The 15,595-nt window shown below is 32.3% G+C and overlaps 1 protein-coding gene across 4 annotated transcripts in view; it reads left to right on the top strand.

The window, feature by feature from the left end:
- The window catches only part of MYO6 (myosin VI), a 192,988-nt gene that overhangs the window by 151,256 nt on the left and 26,137 nt on the right, over positions 1-15,595 (top strand). For all 4 annotated transcript variants that reach the window (XM_031964609.1, XM_031964611.1, XM_031964612.1 and 1 more), the window contains exons 24-29: positions 3,155-3,284; positions 5,974-6,064; positions 7,473-7,623; positions 11,586-11,794; positions 12,381-12,459; positions 15,046-15,206. In XM_031964609.1, coding sequence (XP_031820469.1) covers positions 3,155-3,284; positions 5,974-6,064; positions 7,473-7,623; positions 11,586-11,794; positions 12,381-12,459; positions 15,046-15,206 — 821 coding nt within the window. The remainder of the gene's footprint in view (positions 1-3,154; positions 3,285-5,973; positions 6,065-7,472; positions 7,624-11,585; positions 11,795-12,380; positions 12,460-15,045; positions 15,207-15,595) is intronic.

Genomic DNA, 15,595 nt, shown 5'->3' with positions numbered 1-15,595 from the left:
AGAACTCACACAGGGCAAGTGCTTACAAAGTCGTCAGAAAAAGCAATACAAAGACACTCTCAGAGTCTCAAGAACTTCCTAATTATTATATGACATGGGAGACTCTGGCACAGGACCTCCCAGCATGATGTACCCTCATCAGAGAAGGTTCTGTATTAGGAAAGCAGAGTTGAATTAGCTCAGAAGAAACTTGAGATGTGCAAAGTTAGAGAAGCTGGCCCGAATGTTCATTTGGACTATTTGTGTTCGATCTGTGGCAGAGCATTCTGACCTTATATTGTTCTGATCAGCCAATTGGACACACTGTAATTTGGATCTAATATAGTGATGCCGTTATGGTCGTCTTTGAGTATGAAAGACAACAACCAGCCAATGTTTTACCAGACTTTGTCAGTGGATTCTAACCAAGGGACCTCAAGGTTGCAAATATAAGAAATTTACAGTGGTGCAAAAATTGACAGAAATGATGGTCAAATGAATTTGGTTTAGGGAGAAAGATAATGGGCTTGATTCAGTATATGCTGAGTTTGAGATGTTAGTAAAAAAGTCCTAAAGGCAGTTGGAGAAAAAGAGTTGAAAGATAGTTCAGAGTATGAGATAGAGCTATGGGAGCCTTCTGGGTCAAGAAGGTAGTTTAAATGGGAATGAAATTGTCAAGGGCAATTTAGAAAGAGAAGATAATAGCAGATGATTTGAATCTTCTTAGAAAGAACATTAGGATGTGGCAAAGGAGACCAAGAAAGAGCAGTTAGAAAGGTAGGAGAAACTAGGAGAGTGAGGTTGTATCTTAAGCCAAAGCTGGAGAAAGTATCCAGAGATGAGAAGTGATTAACAGTGTTGGATACTATAGAGAGCTGAAGGAAAGTAACTGACAAAGGCCATTGGATTTGGTGATTAGGACAACTGGTGACCTTTGAAAGAATTTTTGAGGATAGAAGCCTAGATGTGTGAAAGTGATAAAATGGAAGTTTTGGTTACAAATATTTTATTCCATACGCTTGGCAGTAAATAGGAGGAAAGAGAGAGGATAATAATGTCTGAGTAATAAAATGATCAAGAAGGTTTTTTTAGGGTTGGGGGGACCTGAATATTTTTGTAGACCAGTAGAAAAATCAGTGATAGAGAATGATGGTTTTATTGTCTGGGATTTTTTCTTCAAACTAGGTTGGTAATTGTCATATAAAAAAAGAAATGGAAAGATTTTTGTTTGAGACTATAAATATAAAAAGTTTGGGACATTGGTCTGAAATTGTAGTGAAATTATGACACATTAAAAACAATCTTTAAGGCCTATCCTTATTTGTTCATCATTTGCCTCTTTCTCCTAAAAACATAGTGTAGATGAAATTTCTTTGTATTTTAATATTCTAATTAGGTTTCATTTATTAAAAATTTTGTTCATTTTTCTTTTAACTTGTCACTCAAGATAATTTTCTTAAGACATAGAACTTGTGAAATCCATAACTAAGTTATATGTTATTTAAAAGTGCCAAATCCATGAATTATGTCCATGAAATTGTTTAACTACAGTCATATTCTAGTGAAATTTCAAACATCATTCACAAAGTTAAAGCAAAACCAATGATTTTTGTTTGACTAAACAAAAAAATTGCACTGAAAAATATCTCTAATGTGGAGGAAATAATTCAAATAAAAATTGTATTGAATTTAGATGTCTAGAAAATATTTACCATGTGTGCACTTTATTGTTGCTCTTTTACATATTGTTATTAGGAAAGGCTTAGATTACATTTCCCCTCTCCCCCCCAAAAAAGAGGAGTAAATAAGAATATGGAAAATTTGTGAAATGTCTTTAGATAACATATATTTATCTTAAGTTATTCCCTCCTTCCCTGTAGGAATAGCAATTAAGAAATATTGGTCAGTAGGAGAGGAGGCTGCCTTTGATCAATTAAGTACTTATCAATTGATGGGTTTTCTTGAGGACAAATAAAGTAAAGATGAAGAAAGCCTAATAAAAATTTCAGAGACCTTTAATCTTAAAATTATTACCTCTAATTTAATTTTAGCAGATAAAGGAAAAATATTTTTGCTATAATGACTATTACAGAAAGCACTGAAAAGTTATTGTCAAAGAAATAAAAAAGATTATTTTTTATTTGATCTAGTGTCAAAACTGTTTTCTAAAACTCCAATTGTTTTCTATTTAGATGTTTCAGAAGAGATTTCATTATTTTATTTTTTAATGCTACAATGTTTTTTCTCCTTTAATTTTAATTATTATTATTATTATTATTATTACTTATTTATTTATTTTTGCTGAGGCAATTGGGGTTAAGTGACTTGCCCAGGGTCACACAACTAGGATGTGTTAAATGCCTGAGACCAGATTTGAACTCAAGTCCTCCTGATTTCAGGACTGGTGCTCTATCCACTGTGCTACTCTAGCTGCCCCTCCTTTAATTTTAATGTAATAGATGGTTAGAAAGCATTTTAAAAAATTTCTCATTAAAAAAAGAAGGGGATAGTTTTGAAACTAGCTAGTAGAATATTATTTTCCATAACAAGTTTGAGATCTCTGATCTTGCTTTAAAATACATTTTGATAATTCTCTGTCAATATAACTGATTTCCTTCATGATCCTATATATTTTATTTTGTTCATTTAAAAATATTGTTCTGAGAACTAGTTTTTAGGTTTCACCAGACTATCAAAGGAGTCTGGGACATAAAAAAGATTTTATATCTTCTCTACTTGAAAAAAAGTTCTTTAAATCCAAATTGGATTTAATTGATAAGAGGAAAGAAGGTGTAGGATTTCTTTATAGGGAAGAGTTGTTATTTAGTTAATAAGACATTAGGCTTTTCTTTTAACTTTTTTTTTTTGAGTTATAAACAAGTAGCAAAACTGTGTAATTTCAGGTTTCTCATTTTCCTTTTGTATTCCTTTTCTTTTGATCAATGAACCAGTTGGTAATAATCAGCCAAAAGGCAAACCAGCTTCTGGGGGAAGAGAAGAAAGCAGAGCCTTTGAGTAACCTGGTGGAATACCAAATGAGCAGTAAAGAGTGAAAGTGACATATACATGATTAGAAAATTTTGTAGTTTGTCAAGTCCTTAACTTACTCTCTTCCATACTTTCTTACTGGAAAAATTTGAAGTTATAATAGAATCTTTATTTTTTATCTTTTCAGTTTGCAGAATTTGATCAGATAATGAAATCAGATCCTGATCATTTGGCTGAACTTGTTAAAAGAGTGAATTATTGGCTTGTCTGCAGTCGCTGGAAAAAAGTTCAGTGGTGTTCACTTTCAGTCATCAAATGTAGGTATTTCCTTCAGGATTCTTCCTTTGTATGTGTATTTTTGGAGAATTTTTTGGGTCATTTTTGGTTGAGTTTGTTGTTGCTGTTTGTCCTTTATTCTCAAAGAGGACCATGATATCAGGGAGGTGATGCCATGACATGCAAGTGAATTGGATTTCAATGAGAGTCACCTGCCTCACTTACCCCTCCAGAGCCATCTGGGTCCAGTGGCAAGATGTAGATCAAGACAACAATAGATGGCCCTGGATGAAAGGAGAGATCTTGGCCTTTTTAAACTAAGGTCTTCAACAGGTCTCCATTTGATTGAGGCTGTACCCATTCAGTGATTGAGGCTAGGTAGCAATTGAGGTAAAGAATCTCCTTGTTCACCTGCCTTCCCCCCTACCTGCCCCCGAAAAAAATCTAAATAAATAAATATGTTGCCCAACAAATTAAAAACAGATATTCTATCTAGTATGTTTCATACCATGAGGATACCATTGAAGTAGTCTATCCATCAAAAACCTCACATTCATTATATATCCAGTTTCACTCTTTGATACTACCTTACTCTATGGCATAGTACCTGAATTAAAATAAATTACAGCCTACTCACACCTATCTTTCACCTTTTTACTGATCTCTGATTTGTATTTGTTATAGTCATAAACTGAAAGAAATTTCTATGAATGGAAATGACTGTTAACACTTGAATTTGCTGAATGTACCAATACAATAGCTTTAGGATAGATTATAAATAAGCTGTAACTTTATGTGAATAGCTGATGTCTTTAATAGACTTAGATAAATTAAATAGATCAATTCATAATCCTTAAAACAATAAATAAATTTATTAATAAAGTATTTATTAAACCCTCTGTATGCTAACTGTGCTAGGAGCTGAAAAATGAAGAATTATATATGACAAACAGCAAAGTAGACAAATGTAGTTAAATCATGCCTAGAGAGGAGTAAAGTATAAGAAGACTAGAAAAATAGTAAAGAACTAAGTTTTGAAGGGCTTTAAATGCCAAACAGAATTTTCTATTTGATTTTGGGGGTGATAAGGAATCACTGGAGTTTATTGAGTGGGGACATGGTATGGTCAGAATTGTGCTTTAACAAAATTCACCTTGGTAGCTGAGTGGAAAATGTTTGGGAATAGAAAGACTGAAGTTAGAAAGATTAAATAGAAAGCTATTGCAATAATCTTAGGGAGAGGAGACAGGAACTTGAAATAGGCAGATGGTGTGAGAATGGAGATAAGGGATTCTATAAGAGAGATGTTATAAAAACAGAACAACATATTGAATATGTAGTGTGAGTAGGGTTGGAGAAAAGAAATGGTGAGGGGGTTTCTCATGCAAATAGCATATAATTCTAAAATTTCTTATTTAGGCTTCCCTTAGAACTCCCCTAATATCCACATACTCAATTGCCTACAGATTCTGTTGTTTAATCTAAAGCTTTTTAAATTGTGGGTTGCAACTTCATCTGGGATTGCATAATATGGAGGTTATGAAATTATGATTTATTATCAGTAAATTTTTTATTTATATATCAATTTTTTATATCTATATGACTGACGTCATATAAAAAAATTCTCAGGCAATAAGAGGTTATGAGTAGAAAAAGTTTAAGAAGCCCTCGTTTAATTGATCTATGCATAGTAAAGATCACCTCTTTTATTCTCATTTCTTTATTTCTTTTTCTATTCTGCGACAATAACTTAGCTGAAAATCAGGTACAGAAAACCATGAAGAAGGCAGGACTCCCTCCATTTTTTCTTATAGGCATGCTTTCACATACCTTTCTTGTTGAATATTCATCTTTTTTCATTGATTCAACAGGTTTAAGTTTGCAGGTTATGTCACTTTGGATAATATCTTGAGTTCCTTTACTGTTCAGAACCTACCACATTTTCTTTGACAGTTTCTGGTGGGTGTAGGCTATTATTGTGTTATTTGAATTTAATTTCCTTTATATTTAAAGGTTTTTCTCCTAGTTCTTTGCAAAATTTTCTATTTGTCATTAGAATTCTTAAATTTATTATTGTGTTCTGGAGTTTGCAGCATAGGAATTTTTTTTTTCTGGAGGCAATCTGTAGATACTTTTAATTGTTTTCAGAAATTGTGTTCATTTTTTTTTCTTGCATTAAAGGTTTAAGTTTTTGATTTGTTGTGTACTTCTGGAAGACATAATCCTTGAGCAGTTGCTATAATCCTGTCTTTAAGATCTGTGTTTTGTTTATATAGAGGTGATGTTTTAAAAACATTCTTTTTCACTTGTTTCTTCTAGATTGTCTTTCATTTCTGTGTAAAATGTTCATTTCCAATAAGTTGTTTTCTCTTTTGTTTCTTTGGTAAGGTTTGCCAATATGGATTCCTTCCTGTTAGAAACTATTTTGTCCTGAAACAAGAAATTTTTATATTTTTTAGACTTTTTAAAGTTGACAATAGCAAATAATTTGAGGTTTTTTGTAGAACAACATGATAATGTTTTATTTAAAGTAAGACTCTCACCCAAGTTTTGTTGCTTTTTGGTTTTAAGTAAAGAATTAAAATAATACTGTGCATTGTGATTTTGTAGTTGGATTAAAAATTGCCTTTTTCTCGAGCTTATACTTTGAAAGGAAAGAGTATATTATAATAGCATCATTTGTATAATTAGAATGAATTAATTTTATGCCATTTTATTTTACTCTCATAGTGAAAAACAAAATAAAATATCGTGCAAATGCATGTATTAAAATACAGAAGACTATTCGAATGTGGCTGTGCAAAAGAAGACACAAACCTCGGTAAGTTGAATTTTTGGTTCAGTTCAATAACAAACTGATAACTAAATAGTAATAAATTCTTCATGAAAAAATAATCTAGAAACTGAATCCTGTGGTACCACTTTATTTTTTAGGAAACAGTCTTTTAATATTTATTTATATATTATTTTACTAAGATTCTTTTGGTAGCTTATATTCTTTGTTTCAGTGTTAAAAACAAAACTTTCAAGATAATTGAACTCATTATTATTGTTTAATTATTAGTGGTTTAACATTGCCACAAAATTTTCTATAGAAACAACAATAATAATATTTAAGTTTTGCTTATAGATTTAGTGCTTTTTTTTATTTTAACCCACTGTATTAAATTTGACTTTTACAAATACTCTTTATTGTCTAAGTTCTTTCAAAAGTTTTAATCTATTTGAAAAATGGTCAGAATTCAGAATTGTCATCTCACGAGTGAGTCTTACCTTTGTATTGCTGCCTATTTGGGTCATATAGTCCCTTATATAGTTGCTTTTATTTAACTCATATTTATAAAGGGAAATTAAAAAAAATAAAGGAAATCTTTTAAGAATACCTTTTTACTAAAAGGGCAGCGAGGTGGCGCAGTGGATAGAGCTTCAGTCCTGAAGTCAGGAGGACTTGAGTTCAAATTTGATCTCAGACACTTAATACTTCCTGGTTGTGTGACCCTGGGCAAGCCACTTAACCCCAATTGCCTCAGCGTCCCCTTCTCCCTCCCCCAAAAGAATAACTTTTATTATTAATGGAAAGTCTGTTACTTAATTGTTAGGTAATGACATTAAATTCTTTTTTTTTTTTAATTATAGCTTTTTATTTACAAGATATATGCATGGATAAATTTTTGGCATTGACAACTGCAAAACCTTTTGTTCCAATTTTTCCCCTCCTTCCCCTCACTCCCTCCCCCACATGGCAGGTAGACCAATATATGTTAAAGATGTTAAAAGTATATGTTAAATACAATATATGTATACATATCCATACAGTTATTTTGCTGCACAAGAAGAATCGGACTTTGAAATAATGTACAATTAACCTGTGAAGGAAATCAAAAATGCAGGTGGACAAAAATAGAGGAATTGGAAATGCTATGTAGTGGTTCACATTCATTTCCCAGAGTTCTTTCACTGGGTGTAGCTGGTTCTATTCACTATTGAACAAATGGAACTGATTTGGTTCATGTCATTGTTGAAGAGAGCCACGTCCTTCAGAGTTGATCATCATATAGTATTGTTGTTGATGTATATAATGATCTCCTGGTCCTGCTCATTTCACTCAGCATCAGTTTATATAAGTCTCTTCAGGCCTTTCTGAAATCATCCTGTTGGTCATTTCTTACAGAATAATAATGACATTAAATTCTAATTCTGACATTAAACTCTAAGCTTTGCTTTCCCAGCATTGATGGTCTTATCAAAGTGCGCACGCTGAAAAAAAGACTTGACAAATTTAATGAAGTAGTGAATGCTTTGAAAGATGGAAAACCAGAGATGATCAAGCAAATCAAGAATCTTGATGTTTCTATTGATACTTTGATAGCTAAAATTAAGGTATGTCATTTCAGTTCACATAACTTCCTTATTTTAAGATTATGCTTTGATATTTTTCCAAATAATTGGTGATATTTGTTGATAAAATTTTGGCTGTTAAAGTAGTTACTAAGATAATGCATAGTACTTAATTTTCTGCATAATAAGATAAATACAAACTGACTTTATTCTCCAGTTTTAACTAAAAAAGTTTACCTGTTTTGTCCTTCATTCTTGAAAAGAATCATGACATCAGAGAGGTGGTGTCATGATTTGCAAATGAATTGGATTTAACTGAGGGAGGGCTGTTCAAGATCACCTGCCTCATTTTCTCCTCCAGAACTGTCTGGATCCAGGGACAAGATGACTGGAGAGGGCCCTGGATGAAATGGGATAGCTAAGGTCTTCAACCGGTCTCAGTTTGATTGAGGCTGTACCTATTCAGTGATTAAAACTAGGTAGCAAATGAGGCCAAGAATCTCCTCTTTCATGCAGTCTTAAAAAATAAATAAATAAACAAACAAACAAACAAACAAATAAACAAACGTGGAAGGGGAAGACTGTTAGTGTTTCTGGCCAACCAAAGCAGAATTAATTGATCACTATTTACATACGATATGAGTCAAATAGGATCCAAACAATGACCACATGGGACTTGGTCTGGGACCTATTGTTGGCCAATTAGAATTAGTTTGGCTTTGGTCTAAGGCCTGGTCCTTAAAAAAGAAATCTGACCAATAAATTCTAAGATATCTTGAGAGGGTTCAGAGGTGCAAATAAGATAAAAATGCTTTTTAGAGCATCTGTAGGAAAGAATATGATGCCCTATGTGAACAGAGAGAGGGAGGGAAGAAAGGAAGGAAAGAAGTCTGTCTTTATTCACAGAGTTTGTTGTTTGTCCTTCATTCTCGAAGAGGACTATGATATCAAGGAAGGGATGCCATGACATGCAAGGGAATTGGATTAAAGGGAGGGAGAACTGCCTCACTTCCCCCGCCAGAACTTGCCCTTAAAAAGATAGTGCTGTGTTAATATAATATTGGTGTAATCTGTATTTTTCTTTCTCTTTCTCCCTTCCATTATTGTGGTTGAGAAGGCAAAGTATTTCTACAATAAATAGATAAAACACACAGAAAATTAAACATAATAGTTTAAAGGTAGAGCTTATGCTCTACCTTTTTTGCATTTTTTTCCCTGAGCTTGAGATGAGGAGGTAGGACAGAAGTGGTCTATGACATTTGAAAACTCAAAAAAATTGGAATATCTTAGAGAGGTCATCTATTCTCATAAGAATCTTTATAATTTACTCAACAAACAATCTAAAAACCTCTGTTTCCCCCCCCCCCCCCCCAGTGGCAGCCTAATTCTGTTTTTGGATAGTTTTAAGTGTTTGAAAAAATTTTTTCTCATGTCAAGCCTAGATTGCCCTCTTTTTAAAAAACTCTGATCCAAATCCCTTTTCCCCAAGAAAACATTTCCATCTGCATAACAATATGAAGTAAATGTATTTTATGTGAAACAATGAATCTTCATTTCATACAGTGCTGCCAGAACTGTCCTATTTGCTTATGCTACCTTTGAATTCCCTTCTGTTCTCTTTTGTGCATTAAGAAAAGTATTTAAATGGTTCTCTCTTTCCATAATTATTGATAATATCTTTTCCTAATCTGTTTTTAATTGAAAGTGAAGGAGGTAAAACACCCTTGTAACAAATAAGCATGTTCAACAAAAAGAGTTATAAGTCCTTTATAGATGTATATGGTCATTTCAGTGAATAGAGTTCTAGAGTTTTTCAAGATTAAGTTCTTTACAATGCTATTTTGTTAAAGAAGTTGTTCTCCTGGAACAGTTTACTTTACATTATCAATTCATAGTACCCAGAATTCTTTGAAATAATCTCTTTTATAATTTCTTGTAATGGCTTTTTTTTTTTTTAAGTCATTGAATATTTACTTGTCCCTCAAGCTGTAATTTTAGATTTGCGGCTTTGAATCTGGATCAGGTTTGTTCCCTGTTGTGATTTTAGTTAGGGTGGTAGGCCTAATTGGTCATAGCTTGGGTCTCTTAGTTTTCTGCAATGACCTATACTTCCTAGGGTCATACACATTGGAGCTTTTCGAGTCTTCACTTGCATCTCAGGATTGAGTGTCCTTAGACCTTAAAGACCTTGGACATGAACAGTGCTGTTGTAGGAACTGTGGCTATATACTGGTCACAACTTCTCCCCATGTTTTCCTCAAGGGGCTTTCTAATTTTCCTGACTCTTTCTTGGAAGATCCTCTCTTCTTCCTGATTCTAGAGAGATTTTTCAAGCTTCAAATTTCTCTAGTTCATCATTGGTTGTATTGGTTGGCTGGATTTTGTTGTTAGTGCTGACTTTGTTGACTAATTCTTTTCCAGTTTACCTGCTCTCCCATTCTCTTCTCACATTTTCCACATAATGCCACTATTCAAATGCCAACTTTCATCCCTAGATTGCTTTCATCATCTACCTTCTTCACTCCTTCTTACCAGCTTCTAAATGCAACTGGAGAAAATCTCAAAATTATACTGATTGAGTATCTTAGAGATTGAAGTTTTCTAATTTCACTGCAGCAAGGCATTCTTCTCTATTTGATTTGCTGTTTCATTCCCCATAGTAGCTATTCTAAATCTTTTCTTCCCTCCTTAAGTTTCCCATACCTACATTTCTTTTCCTATGTTTAATTGAGAAACTCCTTACTTTATTGAGAACATTGAGGCTATTTAATATGGGCTCCTTCTTGTCCCATTCTTCTCATATTGCAACTCTGTCATCCTATCTTTTTCTTTCCGGAGATTTCTGATAAAGAAGTGGCCCTTCTTCTTGCCATGGCTAACTCCTCTCACATGTGATTCTTCATCTCCCATCTCTTTGTCTTTCCACTGGTAGTTTTACATGACAGAACACACTTGATCCTGACCTCTGCTTTATCAAATTCCTCTTTTTCTTGAAGACACGGCTAAAGCACAATCCTTTATATGAAGTGTTTCCTAATAATGCCTTCAACTATTAGTAGCCTCCCTTCCAAAATACCTTTTATTTAATTACATGATATATATTTGTATTGATTCAACTTTTGTTTATGCTGTTTATATTTTATATGTACATTTTGTCTCTGCCATTAGAATATAGGTTCCTCATGAGTAGCTGTTTTTTTCATTCTTTGTATTTTGATCCCTACCACCTATCAAATTTCCTAACACATAGGAAGAAATAAATTTTTGTTGATTGATAGATTGACTTAATTGATAAATTGAACAGCATCAGAAAGTTGCCCCCCTTTTAGCACATAAAATTCTTACCATTAGGATCACTTCTTTATTTAAAAAAAAGTATTATTTCTACATTGCTACTGTCAAAATGCATTCATGTTATATATGAAGAGAGAGTAGATAAAGGCTGTATTCTTTTTGCTTTTTAGCATTCATAACTTATTTTTGCCACTTTAGGTTGTGGAAAGCTTAGATGTTTATTTAGGATTGGGGTGAGGTTGAAGGGAAGTGGGCAGGTAAGGGTTTGCGGTGAAGCCATGTGAAAACACTTAAAAAATGTGTAGTAAAGCCCTAGAAAGAGAATGAAGATGTTGCATCAAAACTCTGCTGACTATAATTTTGTCAAGGGCATTGTAAATGCTTAAAATTAGCTGCCTTATATAGTGACTAAGTTTAATGCTATGAAATTCCAAAGAAGTGCTGATTTTAGAAGTTTGTTAGTCATTTAATGAATGTTAAATATTGATATTTAAATATTAAATCTTAATTAATTATTAAATCTTGATATTCAGATTTTTTTTATTAATGACTATATTTTAAAGTTTCTAAAATTCAGAGTTTTAAAAATTAGTTAATGTAAAGGCACTTTTTAAATATTTGTGGAAAACTGATTTCTCGAATAATAGAAAAAAGCCAAATAATGGAAAAGAAATATTTTAATGTTTTTTTTAAATTGTTTCTTTTTCTAGTCCACCCTGATGACAAGGGAACAGATCCAGAAAGAATATGATGCACTAGTTAAAAGCTCAGAACAACTCCTTAGTGCATTACAGAAAAAGAAGCAACAACAAGAAGAAGCAGAAAGACTGAAGAAAATTCAGGAAGAAATGGAAAAAGAAAGAAGACGACTTGAAGAAGATGAGAAACGCCGAAAAAAGGATGAAGAAGAAAGACGGATGTGAGTAACTTTAACCATTATTTCTTTATTTAGAGATTAGCAGAGTAAATGAATAGTTGGTATTGATAAATCTTCATTAATATTCTTTTTAAAAGCTAAAATTGTTTTAACAATTTTTAGACTTAGAGAGTACATTTTGGAATTATAACCAAAACTTTTGTTAATAAATTTATTTCTATGAATTTTCTCCAATGTATTACTAAAGATATTGCTCTTATGTCATAATCCAAGCCCCTCCCACCATATCATTTTCTTTCCCATACTCTCATAAGTGATATCTTTAGAATAAGCTTTATAACAGAAGAAAAGAAGATCTTTAGCTAAATTTAGTCAATTTAATTTAAATCCTTTAAAATAATTGAAAGACAACCTGTTAAAAGTTTTACATGGTAATTATTTTTCTATTTTTATTTTTATCAAAGTGCTTCTAGTATGTATCTGTCCAAAATCAGTTTTAATTTTTAGAAATTGCATTTAAATTATGATAATTAAGAATGATTCAATTCTCCATAACTTTTGTTCTTCAGTACTTTAACTGTACATTTTTTTCCATTGTATATTTAAACTTTCCCCTTCTCTTTTCTAGGAAATTAGAAATGGAAGCAAAGAGAAAACAAGAAGAAGAGGAAAGAAAGAAAAGAGAAGATGATGAAAAACGTATACAGGTATGAGAAAAATGGATTACGTTTCCTTGAAATGGCACATACATGGATGTGTTTACATTCTAGGATTTATCAATCATGATTTTTAGAATTCACAATTCTAAGTCCCATTGTGCTTCCAGATAGAACTGCTTAAAGAAGGGCTGTCCTAGTCCTTGTGCTAGCTAGTTGAGAGAATTCAGTTTAATGAAGTAGACAAAAACCAAGAAATTCCCTGCAAAAATGTCTCCCATTTGTTTTTCACTATCTTTCTAGCTGTAGTCCATAGAAGCAGAGTTCTCATATTTTGGAGGGGATTTTGGAAGCCATTGATTTTAACCACATCCCTTATCATTTATCTCACATATGTTCATCCAGGATCTACTTGCATACTTTGAATATTAGGGAACTCACGACAGTTGGTACTAATTCCATTTTTAGACACTTTAATTTTAAGAAGTTCTTTATTAAATCAAGTTGAAATATTATTATTGTTATTAGTTTTTTGCTTCTATCCATTGGCTTCTGTGGCTAAGCAGAATATATTCTCTCAATATAACAGCATTTTTTGAAAACATAAATCATGTTTACTCAAATCTTCTTTACCTTAGGATAAACATCCTTTCAATATAGAGTTCCTTCAATCAAACTGCTTGTCACATGGTTTCAAAGCCCCTTACCTTTCTAATAGTTTTCAGAACTACTTTTGTAGGATAGTTTTTTTTCCAGAGATGAGCAGTTCCGGTAGAACTGTGAAATTTTTTAAAACTGTGAATATTGTAGGAAGGCACTGGAAAGGAAGGTTGGAGTATGACAGAAAAAAGCTTTTACCTATTTCTCAGTTTTGAGAAGGATTCAGCTATTTTCCCTCTGGTGAGGAGGATGAGATATATACCAGCAATTTGCCTCTGCTACAATAATCGGTAGTCAAATTAAATACATTCATATCACCCTTATCCAAAACACCCTAGCATTGTTCCCAACATCTAACCTATGTTTTCTTCTGCCAATTTCCCCCTGACATTTCACCAATTTGTTCTTATGTTTCCCTGATTGCAGCTGATTTCTTATTACCATTTGCCTCTTTACTAAATTACGCTTGCCCCATATATGAAAATATTATAGAAATAAGAGCACTTTACATCTTTGTCCACTTTTCAACTCCTCCTGTCAATTTTTTCTGGCACATATTACTGCTCTTCCAGTTATTTTTCTTTTCCTAATGTCATGAGTAAGCCACAGTAGTAGGACTGCACGAGTAGTTTGCACTTGGTCAGAGGCCTAAGTCAAACGTGAACTTTACTTTTTAAATGTGTGGTGCTCTGTGCTTATGTACAAATGGGCAGATTTCAATATAGAGGTCATAACATAAATATTTTACACTACATTAAAAAAAATTAATCCAAAAGTAAATGAGTATATTATGATTTGTTTATAATATGTGCCTTTCAGAGCTTATAGTACTTTGTTCAAATTCAGAACAGGCAACTTCAGCTCTTTTTATCTTAACATATATGTTGGTTATAAATCTCATAACAGTAATTACTAGCAGTAGTTTCATAGAATAGATAAGAATCTTAGCAATTGGAATTTTCTGATTTTTCTAATCTATTGCAATAGCTTCTGGTTGATTGTCTTTTTCTAGTGTCTCCCTTCTCCCATGTACCATCAGCACAAACTCCAAATTGATATTCCTAACATACAGATCAAAATGTGTCATTTATTATTAAGAAATATTCAATGGCTTCCTTTTGCCCAAAGGAAAAAATATAGTACTGGAATTTGAACCCTTCACATTCTGGCTTTTGCTTAGTTTTCTGGCCATATTTCATAATACTTTTCTTGATGATTTCTCCATTTTAGGGAGAAGGGGCCTCCTAGTTCTTACCTGTACTTTAGTTGTGTCTAAGACAAATAGAAACGGATCCCTGTGGGCTGCATGTTGATTCAGAAAGCCGAAAATGAATACTATCTAGTGTATCATGTTTTTATTTATTTTAAAAAACATTTCCCAAGTATATTTTAATCTGATTATGTCTGCATGAGTTTGATCCCTCTGCTACACATGGCATTATTTCATCCATCTCTCTGCCTTCATACAGGATCCATTCCTTATGTCTGCTTCTTTTAATCCTTATCTTTCTTCAAAGCATTCCTTAACTTCATCATATCTTTTATGATTTTTACAATTTTTTTATATTTTCTATCAGGAAATGTTTTGTATATATTGCTATCTAATTGTCTGGACATATCTCTTCTTTCGTTAGAAAACAAAAAATTGGTTTCAGTAAAATTATTGATTTTTTTTTTCTGTTAAAATAACAAGAATGATAGTTCACAATTCACAGTTCTTCTTTGGACTTAAATCTTTTATTGCTAAAAACTGGTTAAGTCTTTGACTTTTGAAAACAATACTGTAAAAATTTTATTCCTTAATATTTTATGACAGCTGAAGTCTCAGTGATATTTGCTTTTCTAACCTATTGAAAAAGCAATCAAATTTTGTTTCATATATTTTAGCTATCTATTAACAACATGTGATCTAGGATAAACTTGTTTAGTGGGTAAATAAATAAGTGAAAGAACTGGAAATTTTTTTCTACATTACAGGCTGAAGTGGAGGCACAATTAGCCAGACAGCGTGAAGAAGAAACCCAACAACAGGCAGTGCTTGAACAAGAACGTCGTGACCGTGAGCTTGCTATGAGGATTGTTCAGAATGAAGCAGAGCTCATCAGTGAAGAAGCACAACTTGATTTAGGATTACGCAGGTACTCTTTTTTTTTTTTTTTTTTTTTTTTTAATGTAAATAAATATTCCTTCTCATTTTCTCTTTTCTTTCTTGTGAAAAATAAAAAACGATCAAACTCTCACTTGTTTCTCCTCTTTGGCTAGTTTAAAAATGAACTTGTACATTTAACTGTAAATATCAAATCTTATATTTAGAATAAAACATTTGATTCCTGTTTTTTCCTAGCAAGTTACTTAATTGTGGAGAAATGTTATTTCAGAATTGTTTGAGTTAATATGTCATTTTTTTGCAGTGAACATATCATATATTTTTATTAGTAAATTTTTTCTAGAATGTATGATATAGTTTATGGAAATCTAGCTTATATAAAAGTATTATTCCTGACTATATTGCATTGAATCCTGGTAT

Source organism: Sarcophilus harrisii, chromosome 4, assembly GCF_902635505.1.
Source record: "Sarcophilus harrisii chromosome 4, mSarHar1.11, whole genome shotgun sequence".
NCBI classification, from domain to species: domain Eukaryota; kingdom Metazoa; phylum Chordata; class Mammalia; order Dasyuromorphia; family Dasyuridae; genus Sarcophilus; species Sarcophilus harrisii.
This window is presented reverse-complemented; position numbering and strand designations above follow the sequence as displayed.